This window comes from Mytilus galloprovincialis, chromosome 1, assembly GCF_965363235.1.
Source record: "Mytilus galloprovincialis chromosome 1, xbMytGall1.hap1.1, whole genome shotgun sequence".
NCBI lineage: Eukaryota > Metazoa > Mollusca > Bivalvia > Mytilida > Mytilidae > Mytilus > Mytilus galloprovincialis.
In genome coordinates, this window is record NC_134838.1 from 17,584,223 (window position 1) to 17,599,126 (window position 14,904).

General features: G+C 31.2%; 1 protein-coding gene across 1 annotated transcript; it reads left to right on the forward strand.

Moving 5' to 3' along the window:
• Nucleotides 1-4,274: 4,274 nt before the first annotated feature.
• On the forward strand, nucleotides 4,275-11,907 carry LOC143067834 (uncharacterized). The gene is made up of 5 exons (XM_076241414.1): nucleotides 4,275-4,358; nucleotides 6,640-6,765; nucleotides 7,485-7,609; nucleotides 7,987-8,137; nucleotides 8,709-11,907. The coding sequence occupies exons 2-5, from the start codon at nucleotides 6,651-6,653 to the stop codon at nucleotides 10,997-10,999; spliced, it is 2,682 nt and encodes an 893-aa protein (XP_076097529.1). The 5' UTR covers nucleotides 4,275-4,358; nucleotides 6,640-6,650; the 3' UTR covers nucleotides 11,000-11,907.
• Nucleotides 11,908-14,904: the final 2,997 nt, after the last annotated feature.

A 14,904-nucleotide genomic window follows, 5' to 3' on the forward strand; every position in this document is an offset into this window, starting at 1 on the left:
TGCAAAGTGGTAAAATCTTCCCACAAATTACATCACTAAGTCACTACAATTTATCAAACAATCAAAGGGCATCATCAAGACCCTCATATGAAACTTGTCAAAGAAAAGCTGTGAATCCAGTGTCATCACCAAGACTCATATGAAACTTGTCATAGAAAGCTGTGAATCAAAGGGCCCAAGACCTTTCTATGAAACTTGTCAAAGAAAGCTGTGAATCAAAGGGCATCACCAAGACCCTCATATGAAACTTGTCGAAGAAAAATTTGAATCAAAGGGCATCACCAAGACCTTTTTGTGATACTTATCAAAAAGCTGTGAATCAAAGGGCATCATCGAGACCTTCATGTCAAACTTGTTGTCATAGACAGCTGTGAATCAAAGGGTTTCACTAAGACCTTCATATGAAACTTGTCAAAGAAAAGCTGTGAATCAATGGGCATCATCAAGACCCTCATATGAAACTTGTCAAAGAAAAGCTGTGAATCAAAGGGCATCACCAAGACCCTCATATGATCAAACTACAACTTTGTGCCTAAAATAACATACAAACTATAGAATGCACTCTAATTAATATAAGTTTGACCAAACTTGTTTATGTTTTATGAAGATATAAAACCCATTTTATAGTGCATGGAAAGCCATACAAAGATATACAAAGTAACCTTCCGATTTTGTCATAATCTCAAAAAAAAACCAATTATTTTGAAACCAAATGTCGTTATTTAATGATATTTCATCAATTAAAAAAAGTGACAACATAGTTGTTTCCTTTAACATTCAATTTATAAATTTTTATTTTGCCATTTCTTTTTTTGCATGCCGAATCAATGTGCACGCAACTTCGGAGCTAAGATCTTTTTCTGAATGAACAGCTTCATCAACACTTGTAACTAGGTTGTCAAACTAATATCCGGGATAGACGGAAAAGACACCAAAAGTCTCCGATTCCGATTGACCAACTCATCTCTCTCTCTCTTCTGCTTTTTTTTTTTTTTTTTTTTTTTTTTTTGTGAAAACGACGTGAATGCACGTGCTGTCGTGCCTCCGGGTAGCCATGCCCCTGAATTAACCAATGCAAACTCTTTGCAGGAATTGAATTGTGCATTAAGCTCAATTTTTTTTAGGTGTTATATCATCCATTATTATCACACTATCAAATTTACTGACCAACTATTTAGGTTGAAAAGTACTCACCCATATTCAGTTCATTTGGTTTGTGATATTTTTCAAATTACATAAAATTTGCCCATATACAGGTACAGGATAGGGTTTTTTTCGAATTGTATTTTGATTTTTAGAATATATTTAATTTAATAGTTAAAAGTTAAGTGTTTATCTGAGTAACAGTAACAAAAGTTTTTAAATATAAAATTTTGATATTTAATTATCATTCTTACATTTTAATTCCAGTGAGATATAATTTAAGGCACTGGCTACGGTTACATGGAAATGTAACAATAATAAAAATATTATTATTACATTGGAGACTAAATGCCGGAATGCATGGTTGGGTAAGGACCGGTTTAATTACGAATGTAACAATAATTATTGAGGCTACGGTTACATTGCGTTATTGTTACATGAAAAAAAAAAACAATGTACGATGGGACAAGTAATATGTACTAAATAATAAAAGTTGAGGACATTTATTACATACATTTATAACATACAATTTATTTACTGTAATTTTTTATTTACAATGACAAATTTCTACAAATCCAGTAAGTTCTTTTTGAAGTCCGACACATTTTTGATGAATGAAATTACGTCCTCCACGGATACGTGTACATACAGAATTTCTTAGTATTTCAGTTACAGTTAGCAAACTTTGCTTTTGATTATCAATGTGCGTCAAGTTATAAAGCTGTATGAAATGTACGTCTTGATACTGTTTCAGTTTCGTTTAAAACACATCCCAAGTTTTTTTTTTTCACCATAAACAAAATTGGTCCAAAGTATAACATGTATAATGACAGTAATAAGAGTAGGTGTGCAGTTAAATACTTTAAAAAAGTGAAACCATTGAACTATATTTTTCGCCTTAGTTTGACAGTCACACTCCTAATCTTGAGTAGTATCTTTAAGAACATCAAAGCCATTAATACGTAGTAAAACTATTCAAGTTGTACACCATTTGTTGAATAATAATATTTTATTATTTATCAGTATTAAGTTACAAGTATTGTTTAGTACATATGAAAGACTGAAGCAATACAACTATAGAAGATTTAAGTTTAATCAATCTAGCGTACATTGCTGTTTTTCATGTAACAATAACGTAATGTAACCGTAGCCTCAGTAATTATTGTTACATTTGTAATTAATCGGTTCCTCACCCAACTTTGCATTCCGGCAATTAGTCTCCAATGTAACAATAATATTTTTATTATTGTTACATTTCCATGTAACCGTAGCCAGTGCCATAATTTAATCAGAGCCGGCTATATAGCAAATTTGCTATTTTGCCGGTGCCGGTCAAATAGCCACTGCCTTAAATGTAATGGTGACAGCTAAAAAAACTTAGATAATTTATCAGTAAAATTTGGATAATATATAGGATAGGAAGCACTGTGGCAGGCACTTGTTTCTATCCATAGGATGGTCGACTATCCATATGAATAGAAGAAGGTGGCTAACGAAACTTTTTATTCGGTCACGACAGGCTCCGCTTCGGACGCTTTTTATACCCTTTAAATTAATGCAAAAAATCCATACCTTTAAATCAGAGACATATATATGTGTATATATGTCTCTGCTTATATGAATCGATTCAGTGAATATTTATATTGATAGTCGACCTTCCTATGGATAGAAACAATTAAGTGCCTGTGGTAGGAAGGGTCCTGATTCCGAAATCCCGGGCTTTAAAACACGAAATTTCGAGATTCCGAATTAAAATAAATTTTAATCCAGAAAATCCATGCAAACATCCCGAAATTCGAAAGGAACCCGAAAGTGTCAATCCCGAAATCCCGAGCTTAAAAACACCCGAAATATATAATCATCGGTATAAAGACATCATTCGTAAATATAGCAAATATAGCTCAACATGCAGACTTCTAATACGTTCAGGTATTTCACATCCAATTTTTTTTTGGAAATATTCTTTACAAAGCACAAAGGTGTCAGTATTCACCTCAGAAACTTACTAAACCTTTGAATAGACTTATTAAGAAGGGATATAATTACGATACTGTTGCATATTTTGGCGTTAATATTGAGTCACTGATAAGGTCTTTGCATCGGAACTAAACACATTTATTCTAAAAGCAGTTGTTGGCATGTCACGGGTTATGTTCTTCTCATATATGTTATGATGGTATGATACTAAACCCCTAACGAGAAGGATTGTGCCTGCATGATGTTCATATGATGAAATCATAATCTTTCAGTCAGTTTAATTGAAGTCTGGAGCTGGCATGTCAGTTAACTGCTAGATTAGTCTGTTGTTTTTTATGTATTATTGTCATTTTGTTTATTTTCTTTGGTTACATCTTCTGACATCAGACTCGGACTTCTCTTGAACTGAATTTTAATGTGCGTATTGTTATGCGTTTACTTTTCTACATTGGTTAGAGGTATAGGGGGAGGGTTGAGATCTCACAAACATGTTTAACCCCGCCGCATTTTTGCGCCTATCCCAAGTCAGGAGCCTCTGGCCTTTGTTAGTCTTGTATTATTTTAATTTTAGTTTCTTGTGTACAATTTGGAAATTAGTATGGCGTTCATTATCACTGGACTAGTATATATTTGTTAAGGGGCCAGCTGAAGGACGCCTCCGGTTGCGGGAATTTCTCGCTACATTGAAGACCTGTTGGTGACCCTCTGCTGTTGTTTTTTATTTGGTCGGGTTGTTGTCTCTTTGACACATTCCCCATTTCCATTCTCAATTTTATTATCAAATGAATATTATTTCAAGGGGAAAAATTAGCTTCTCGTCCTATAAGGGGGAAAAATTGGCATGATCCTGGTTTTCCTTTCAATCTGACTGAGGGGGGGGGGGGGAGGGGGAGGGGGATCGATCCAGATTTTTCCCCCGGAAAAATTAGCATGGGGAAGAATGGCTGCCGGCGCCGGCTAAATAGAAGGGCAAGTTTGCTATTTTGCCGGTTAAAGAGCCACTGCCTTATTAATATTAATACTGTGCATTGATTTATTTCTTTTATCAATGTTATACATCAGCATTTTTATAACTAGGTCATAAGAAATGCCAGCCCAATGAAATTATGTCATATACTTTGCTAATGATGCTGAGCTGCAAGATTAATTACACCGAATCCCTCTATGTGCCCCGTTGCATTAGACAGGAAATTTACAGCGCCATCTATTGACGAATGAAAACAAAGACAGGTTCATGGGTAAAAACTAGTTAATTTCACTTGCATGACTAATATTAACATAATCAAACATACACACAGTCTGTACTTGTTGCAGATAATAAGAAAATTTGCGTTTAAAAGACAAGTCATCGTAAAAAATCATGCGTATATCGGTGTATTTTTTAAATTCTATAATTTACACCAGGCCATAACAGGAATGGCCATGACCTTTCAGTATGTTACTTGTAAGAGGCCTGCGGAGGGGATTAAATTAAAGGGTAGATACAAATTCTTTATAACCCAGTGATTATTTAAAGTTGTCATGTCAAATGACAGAATTGATACATAAACGGAAAACGGCGTTGTAAAAGTAGATTGCGTATCTTTTTTTCTGAACATCCATTCTGGTCATTTTGCAGATTTTTTTTTAAAAATAATATATACCTACATGTATAGTACATTGTATCATTGAATATATTATAACATTAACAGAAACATCTATAACTTAAAATTAAAAGTTGAAACAAACAAAAAACCTAAACTTTTAAAGTGATTTTAAACATTCAGAAAAAAGTCCTGTTAAAATCGAGGGCAGATAATCTTATAATTATATTGAATATGTGACATTTTTTTATTTTCAAATTTTCATGAAAATTTATGCTTGTTACCCCTTTTTATTTGACGTTTTTATGGGAAGCTATTCTCTCTTTAAACTTTAATAACATTTATTGTTTCATGACTTCTGAATTAAGAAAAAAATGAGTAGCGTACACCATTTTACCCTTTATAGATTCTTTATACATGGTACACCATTTTACCCTTTATAGATTCTTTATACATGTATACGATCTTTCACAGAAATTTAAGGAAAATATATTGTCAAACATTTAGTCATTCCGTCATAACTACCCAAAAAAAAAGAACTGTTGTATTGATTATTGATTTAAAAATACATTTTAAATTTAGACAAACAAACAAAAGAATATTTCAGTGGTCCAATTATTGGTCTTAATGTAAAAAATTTAAAAGGCATTATTTTATATACATGTAGAGTTATTCAGTTGATTATTTAAACAATTCATGTAAAAGGGGGATGAATAAAAAAAATGTTATTAAAGTTCTGACTTGTCTTTATCCTAGCTTTGTGTACTTGGTAGAATGTCAAGCTTACAATGACTAAGGTAGCACTCCACAGTTAGAAAATAAAATTAAAAATGAGCCACAAAATGTTTTATCATCTCCTATTCCTGGATTTCTAATAAATTAACCTAACTGTTTGTGTTGTACATGTGCATATGTATGTAATCAGTATATTCCATAGATTTGATTTTCAAAAGTTAAAAGAGTGAAAATTAATTCCTTTTATGTGTATCCATGGCAACATTCTGCATTTATTTACCATAAAATATTGCATAAAGGGGGGTGGAAATGTCACATATCCCCCCAAAATTTGGATCAAACTAGAATTTCAATGCCTTTGAGTGATACCTTTTAAGAAACTGTTTTCATAAATCTTCCTAATGATCAAATAAAACATGGGTGTCTTTCGCCTCATTTTTCGTAAAATCCAATCACAAAGTTTCGTGCGATAAAAAGTTGGAAAAAAACATTACAATAATTGCCGGACCAATGTAAGGTAGGGACATGCAAATACTGACTGTCATACAGAAAACAGCCTATATTACATACATTACATAATCTTGATGTTCATATAAACCCAATACAAAGGCTATTTTAATACTCAGCTATCCAAAAATGAATTTTATTGCACACTAGCGCTCTCATATTTGAAAAATCCACAGGGGCCAAAATGCGAAACTACACACCTAACTGTGGAGTGCTACCTAAATGCCAACAAGGAATTGCATATTGATAACTCCAAATCCTTGGTGCCACTAATAAACCTAATTTAACACTTTAAAATAATTTTTTTCATTAAAAAAAAAACACTTTAGAAATATCCATTTTCTATATTTCTTTTTTGCACATGTAGAAATATTTATATTATTTCTAACATCAGTACATGGCATAGTATTGTTAATGGAAATACTTCAAGCGAATAAAATAAATATTGCTTTTTTTCTGCATTCTGAAATTTTTCATTTTGTCAGTTGTATGATATGACGATGAATTTAAGTAAAAAAAGATGTTAGATTGAATGTATCTGAGACAGCAGCCATCATCACAAAAAAATTCCCCCAAAAAAACAACATCCAATGGTCATGATTTTCTGAAATTATAATAATTTCAAAAAATATTGTGTGTTGTATTAGATTTATATTTAACTTTTTAAAAATTTGTTCTTTTTTTTTTAATTAAGGTTAGATCAAAATGGATGAAAAGGTGATGTGTAACAGGACTGATATTCAGAGAAGTGAAAACCTGCCAGATATGCAAAGGAAAAATATTTTAGAAATAGCAGGACAACAGATCATTGGAGATGAAAGTGAGTTCTGAGAGTATCAAAATTAATTCATCAATGTTATGTATGGAGTCTAGTCATGCTAGTATTACATTTTTATATAATAAAAAATATAGAGTAGAAATAAGAAAAATATCATACATTTGAAGCTGTACATGTACATGTATCAACATATGACACAGTTTAAAATACACAGTAAACAGAATACCTAAAATAAGATGTGTATGACAATGTATGATTTCCATAGAGACAACTATTAACTGAGGAACAAAGAACAAGGATTTGAAGAACAAGATTTCAAGTACAGATTGTGATAATGTTCAAAATATATATATAGATAACTAGTATTTCATGATTTTTACTTTAAGGTCAAACTTTAGGCCCTTTGATCCTTCTCCTTTTAAAGGTGTCAACCATTTTAATTGTTTTTATGCCCCACCTACGATAGTAGAGGGGCATTATCTTTTCTGGTCTGTACGTCCGTTTGTCTGTCCGTCCGTCTGTCCTTCCGTCCGTCTGTGCGTCCCTTTTGCCAGGATTCAGGTTAAAGTTTTTGGTCAAGGTAGTTTTTGATGAAGTTAAATCAACTTGAAACTAAGTACACATGTTCCCTATGATGTATTCTTTCTAATTTAAATGCCAAATTAGAATTTTGACCCCCATTTCACGGTCCACTGAACATGGAAAATGATAGTGCGAGTGGGGCATTCGTATACTATGAATACATTCTTGTTTCTTTATAGGTGGCTTATCTGTTGAAGATAATAGCAGTACAGATAATAATGGACAGTCATCTCTTAGAGAGCCTCTAAATGTAGGAAAGAGTGTACTTGAATTGACCACAATATTCCAGATTATTGAAAATATGGTAGGTCAAATTATTTATCAGTAAAAGTCATTAAATTCCATGGACTTGGGGAACCAGAAATTACAGATATAATGGTTGGGTTTGTATTTGCCATAAAGGGAGACAAATAAACATTTTTCAAGCCTTCAACTTTGAGAATCATTTATAATCAAGATAACACACTGTCTGAACAAATAGTTTCCATTTTTCTGTACTTTAATGGTAAATAAATTTTAAGTTTTTAAGCAGTGAACATATTTTCATTTTGACAGCAACAACAATCACTGGTTAGACACAGGGTTCGAGTGAATTGTTAAACATGTCAAAAAGATTGAAAATTATAAATGAAGTTTATCTATTTGTTTTTAATACAGATATCTCTAATATATTTGTTTTAGTGCTTGAAATTGAATGATTATGGAGAAGAGTTTGTGATGATTATGGCTAACCCTTACAAACAGACATCTAATTATATTGGATCTACTGAAGGGAGACAATTTATGAAGGAAAATACCAGTGTAATGCAGGAATTTGTAAAACATTGTTATCGTAAGTTAGTTAACTAAATCCAGTATCATTTTTGGCTTGATATGTTTTTAAATCAATAGCTAACTTTAAAACAGTACACAATATGAATATTAAAAGAAAGAATACAAAAAATAATTCAATTACATTGTAATTTTAATTTATTTAGCAACTGGATAGTTTTCTGATCAATGCATTTGAATGAGGGCATATATGGTTAAAACCCCTTTTAAAAAATGACTGAATCAGCCTCTGTTCACAATTTCAGACCCTCATTGCATTGATAGTAAAGTTTGATTAGAAATAAGACTGAAAAAGGAAAAAAATGTATTGCTTTTTGCTTGGAGAGGCATTGATATATGTGAAAGTGCTAATCTACTTTAATAAACCCATAAAAATAGTCTGCATTTTCAGCATATATAATTCACCTTTTATTGTGGTCAGTGTAATAATAAGAGAAACAAATAGATATAATTTTTTACAACTCAAAATATTACCAAATAAATCAAAGAAAATTAAATTAAAACAAGTCATCAAATAAGAACACACAACTTGTGAGAGAGATGATTAATTTAAATTCAGTTTTGTATTACAGATGCAGCTTGCAGGTTAAGTACAGTAAAATCTGGACAAGAAACAAATCCAAACATAGCTGAAAAAGTAAGCTCGTCTGAAGTAAAAGAGAATCAAGACAGAAAGGATAAACAAAATAATTCAGCCATCAAGAGAACAACTATTGAATTCTCAGATAATAACAGTGAAACAAATGGATTTGAATCAGATGTAACAGAAAACTATGACATTGAAAAAATTGTGCAAAATGCTGTTCAAGTTGTTGATAAAAACTTATATGAATTGAAAAGCATTGAAGAAGAAAATACACTGACTAATATCACACCTCAAAATATCAAAGAATATCCTCATCCTAAAAAGAGACTCACAAAAATGAAAGTACAGGAAATTGATGAAACAAATGGTAGCAAGACATCAAAAATAATTCTGACAAAGGGAATTTCAGAATCCCCAGTAGTTAATAAAAAGATGAGCAAGTCAAAATGTATTGGTAAAAGTCTAAAGCAAGATAAAAAGAATGCCAAAAACAAGAATAACAAGTTTGAATGTAAGACTTGTTTCCTTATGTTCGATTCTAGCTCTTTGTTAAAGCAGCATATGGTCAAACACAAGGCAGATACTCCATCAAAGATAATTTGTTCTTGCTGTAAAAAAACATTTAAAACAAAATTGAAATTGAGAAAGCATATGAGATCTAAGCATATAAAATATCCTGCCATGCAGTTTACCAAAAAGACGTTTGTTACTATAAAATGTGAAAAATGCAGTAAAGTATTTCATCGTCAAGATACATTTAAATCACACATGAAGTTTCATGAGGCACCAAAACACAAATGTCAGATTTGTGATAAAGCATTTTATTTAAAAACCAACCTGTCCAAGCACAAGAAAACCCACAAGAAAAGATTAGAATGTCAGTCTTGTCAAGCTGTTTTTACTGATAGAGAAAATTATGAACTACATAACTGTCAATCGAGCGATCCGGAAAACTTTACAAGAACATATAATTCATGGGTTACAGAAGATGGCAAACATGTTTGTGGAATTTGTCGAAAAGTTTTTACAAAGCGTAGGGGACTTCTAACGCATCGTAAACTTCATTCTATCATCTGTACAAGTCATGTATGCAATATCTGTAACAAATCATATAAAACGCGAAACAGTTTGAACAAACATGTGAAAATAGTTCATTCAGGGTCTCGAGACTTTGTTTGTGATTTATGTGGAAAAAGTTTTAAACAACAAGACACACTAAATGTTCACATGAGAACGCATGACAACAATCGAACTGAATATGAATGTAAAGTATGTGGAAAATTTCTGTCTGCACAAGGTGCACTTAAAGTCCATATGAGAACACATGTGAATTTGAAACCTCACATGTGTGATGTGTGTGGAATGTCATTTTCTCAAAGAGGTAATCTAGCCAAACATATGCTGTCACACAGCAACAATGCCAATTATAGATGTGAACAGTGTGGAAAGGATTTCAAATATCCTGACACATGGAGAACCCATCAGCGATCACATGCTTTAAAAGCAGGTTTAGACGACCTTAAAGTAATGGCTTTTGGAAAGTTTTATAGATGTGAAGTTTGTGAGAAGAAGTTCGCCTCAGCATCACAGTACAAAGTCCACATGAGAACCCACACAAATGAAAGACCCTATCCATGTCTTCGTTGTGGTAAATCTTTTAAGGAAAGTGGTAAATTAGCTCGGCACATGAAAACTCATAAAGGACTTGAACACAATGAACATAATTATATTTCTAATTCCAAAGACACGAAAGATACTAAGGGTAGAAGGAAGGACCAACGTTATGTTGATATTGCTATCAAACCAGGTTATGATGTAAATCTCATGATGCCGCAAAGAAATGAATCTCTGACAATGGAGAATGTGATGCCATCAGCAAATCCAAATCAAAGCACTGATATCGGCCAACTTTATCCTGTTCAATTTACAGAAAGTTCAACATTCACAGATGAAGTATGTAGTGATACTAGCTCTGTTATAAATAAAGGGTCACAACAAGCTTCTCATGCAGGAAGTCCCATACGAGTGATTGATGATAGTCGTCACCAGTTTCTCATGCATCAGCTGACACCTGTTACCAGCCTCATTATGGAATCAGCTGATGGACAACAAATCCAGCTTCCAAATGAAATGTATGTTATGCAACTTGGACTACCAGATGATAGTCATGTGACAAATTCTAATCTCATAAATCCGACTCAAGCTTATTCTCCTAATAATGATGTCATGCAAGCTAATCAAACTCATAATATGCATTCATACAATAAATACTTATAAAGTAAATGTCAGGAACGTTTTGCATTGATTAGTACTTTTTTATTACATAGTTTTAAATCAGAAAGTATCAACACTTGTTTTGTCATGTTTCGAACAACAAGATCATGACGAAAGCACATCTTGTTCATTTTACGATTGCACATGTATTTATTAATTAATGAAATTGATGTGTAGTACTTCTATTCTATTACTTTTGTATAAAAACTACTGTGAACAGTCTGCTTTTAAAATTGTCAATGTTAAGTATAAATGTATTTAAGAATGTTCTTCTTTTTTGCTGACAATTTTCTGAACTATTTTAAAAAATGTACTTGCTTTCTGTTAGCATGCACTCAATTTTGTTAATCAAGGCAACCTTTGTTTTTATTTAAAAAACCTTATTGTGCATTGCTAATAGAATTCTTTTGTTGGTTTTTGGTCTAATCTTTTAAAGTAGAATAAGGAGTTAATAACTTTTATATTTATAAATTATGAAATAATGACAAAAGAATCACTATATTAAAGTACATTTTTATACTACAGTACATGTACTTTGTAATGATAAATTGGAGAACATATTTAAGATTAATTTTATGTAATGATTTTGAAAGTTTAATTTTTGTAAATCATCAATGTTGCTTTGAAATGAAACATTGTCCTCATTGTGTGTGAACTTGAAGAAAAAAAAATGAATTTATGCACAGTCATTGATTAACTTTCTGTAAGTAAATGTAGGTTGATAATATTTAATGTATTTTTTTTAATAAAACTCTTTCATTTTGAGCTTTTTCTCTGTGAAAATCTTTTATTTTATTCTAAATAAAATAGAATAATTTTAACAAACATTTTCACAACAAAAACACTTTATTTTAATTTCTTTTCATAGTTAACTTACATACTAAGGCAGCAACCATTCGATTTTCTGGGGGGGGGGGGGGGGCTATGGATTTTTTTGGAAAAAAAAGTTTGTTTCCAGTTTTGGGAGAAAAAAATAATTTGTTTCTGATCCTGAGGAAAAAAAATTGTTTGTTTCACCCTCAGCTGCCACTATATGTAATGCTAAAATTGAAAAGTAAAAAATTGTTTCAACTTCTCGCCAAAAAATAGATTGTTTTTGCCGGAGGCGAAAAAAAAAGTTTGTCCAGAAAAAAAATCCATACCCCCCTAGAAAATCAAATGGTTGCTGCCTTACAATGGACTTTCACTTTTACTTTCAGTTGCTATTTATATATAACATTACTTACCATTGTAATATTGTGACGTTTAAATTTTTACAACCCGATTTTGTACTTCAGCATGATTTTATGTATTGTTTTTATTTGACTAAATTTCTTCAGCAGTCCCTAAGGTGTTGTTGTTATAAGACTCTCTACATTAAATTAAATAGAGTTATCTGCCTTGATGTATCAAACTTTTCTCTAGTATATAAACATATCAAATAATTAATTCAGTAATAGCTCTCTGTTGAGGAAAATAATTCAAAACATGGTAATTTAATATTATTTTTGTCATTTCAAAACAGGAACAGGTTTCCTGCTGTTACTAAACAAATAAAGCACATTGTAAATAAAGTATCATCATAGATTTTAATTTTCTAAAGTTGTCATAATTCTTACCTTACTCATTGCTATACTGAAAAAAACATAAAGTTCTTAAATGTATCTTGAGTCTTGCTTGATCAAAGCTAATGAATGTCAGAAAATGCTTATTTTGATTTACATGGATGTCTTGTAAAATACTTATGTGTACCTTATAGACTTAGTCTTACTTTATAATAACTGATTCCATTTGGTACACTGATGATCTGATTGTTATTTTTGCTGTCTTTTATTGTTCTGATTTGTCAAGGATTTATAAAGTAAGTCTTGCTATATAGATCTTTGAATTCTTTACGATTGGAAAGTTGTAGTGCATACAAAATTTCCACCTTATTCTTTACAACTTAAAAGAGTAAAACGTTATTATCACCTTCTTAAAATGATAGCAATATTGAAGATCCATAAACATTTTTCATCTTTAAACAGAAATTTCAAATCTTTAACGGGATCTTATAAATCAAACAACAAGTATTAAATTTTAAACCAAGCTAGAATATTGCTATGTTTAATTTTATTTATCGTATATCAACTGTTTTTGATTTAAGTACTAAATATATAAAGAGTTGTTTATTATTCTTAAATGTTTGTTGAAGATAGTGAAATAAATAATATAATTGATGTTGTGATAATTATCAGAGGCAGCTCCAGAGATTATTTAGAATATGAGGAGGAATAATGCCCCCTTTACACATATTTTGCCCCAACCTGATCCTTGTCTTTTGGGTATGGAAAGGTATGTTGGCATATTTAAAAAAGACTCTGCAGGATTTTTTAAAAGTCAGATGCTTTTAGGGAAGCAAACATTATTTTTATAATGGTCTGGGTGGTAAAGGCAATGGTAAAATTTTCTAAACTGGATACAATTTACTAAGATTTATAATTATGAAGTAATATTGGTGTGCCCTATACTAGTATTACCCTGGATCTGCCTCTTTTTATGCATGCTGCTATATACACGATATATATTTTTGTTACTTTAGATAGATTTATCATTTTGGTTTTAATTACTTTAATGATATTATATCTTAATCTTGGATTATTTGTTTCGGAAAATAAAAAAAAAGTTACTGGTTGACAAATGTTGAAATTGTTATAATTTCTAAATAATACACATTTGTAATTTGTCTTTTTTTTGTATTGCCATGATATTGTCAGTTTCTTTAAATCTTTGACTGACAAATGTTTATTGTCCTTTATGTATACAGCTATTCCAAATAATTATGATGTAGGTAGGTGTCATAGAAAAAATATTAAAAAAGCCTTTCAAGACGTCATAATTATTTGGACTGTTTATTCATAATTTCTAAGATATAAAAGTTGAAGATTCCTCTGTTTGTCCTGAATAGCATTAAGATGTTGATAAATGAATGTTTAAGTACATGTCTTGCTACTGATTACTGGATCATTTAATATAGCAAGGGTATATGGTTTACTCATTGTTCACCATTCTGTCATTTCAAAATATAATGGCCTTGACATTCTTTGGATGTGCTATTGATATTGAGATTAACCATGACATGTAAAAAGAGAAAGGTACTAAAAGGAAAATCAAAACTCACAAGTCCAAGAAAAAAAACACCAATGAGAGTTGAAGTAATACAGACAAATAATGACAAAACACGAAAAAAGATGACAAGACAAATATACTTCAAAATTCAACATAACTTAGCAACAAAAGCCCCACAAAAACAGGGTGAAAGGGATGATCTCAGGTGCTCTGCTCCACAAGTGACACCTTTCCGGTTTCTCCAATAAATACTTGCATAACATTCTGATAGAGTTCGATTGTATATTCCTAATATCTTTGATGTTTGCTTTTAAGAAATTTAAGCAAGAAATGTAATACAGCCCTTCTGTTGGAAAAATTTCCTAACATGCCGATTGTTCCCACTTACCCTAGGATTGTCAAATATTAGGAATATTACAATATACTGTCATTAATTGAAAACATTTACTTTAATAATATGTTTTTCATTTGTTCACATACTTAAATATTTAGCTTTTCTTCCAAACTAAAAATTTACAAGTCAGAACTTTCTATTTTGTACAAAATTGTACATAAATTGAAGTTATATCTATATCGGAGAAACTTTGATTTTCATCATTATTTTCTCACAAAACTGCTGTTAGATTTAAACATTGTCAGTTGTCGATACTTTGTTTAAATGAAATGGTAGATAGCAGCCAGCAAAGTCTGATTCTTTAGCTTGAAGTCAAGACTTCAATCATGAATCATAAGCATGAATTATTTAAATAAATTTCGATGTTGACACCCCTTTTGTTATAATTTACAGTTTATGTACGTTTCCATTATAATTTAGAACATAT

What these genes read in the sequence shown, in the direction of transcription:
- LOC143067834 (XM_076241414.1), top strand. Translation starts at nt 6,651, where the DNA reads ATGGATGAAAAGGTGATGTGTAACAGGACTGATATTCAGAGAAGTGAA. An exon ending in ACAGATCATTGGAGATGAAA is followed by an intron (nt 6,766 to 7,484) that starts GTGAGTTCTGAG and finishes GTTTCTTTATAG; the next exon opens with GTGGCTTATCTGTTGAAGAT. An exon ending in ATTTGTAAAACATTGTTATC is followed by an intron (nt 8,138 to 8,708) that starts GTAAGTTAGTTA and finishes TTTGTATTACAG; the next exon opens with ATGCAGCTTGCAGGTTAAGT.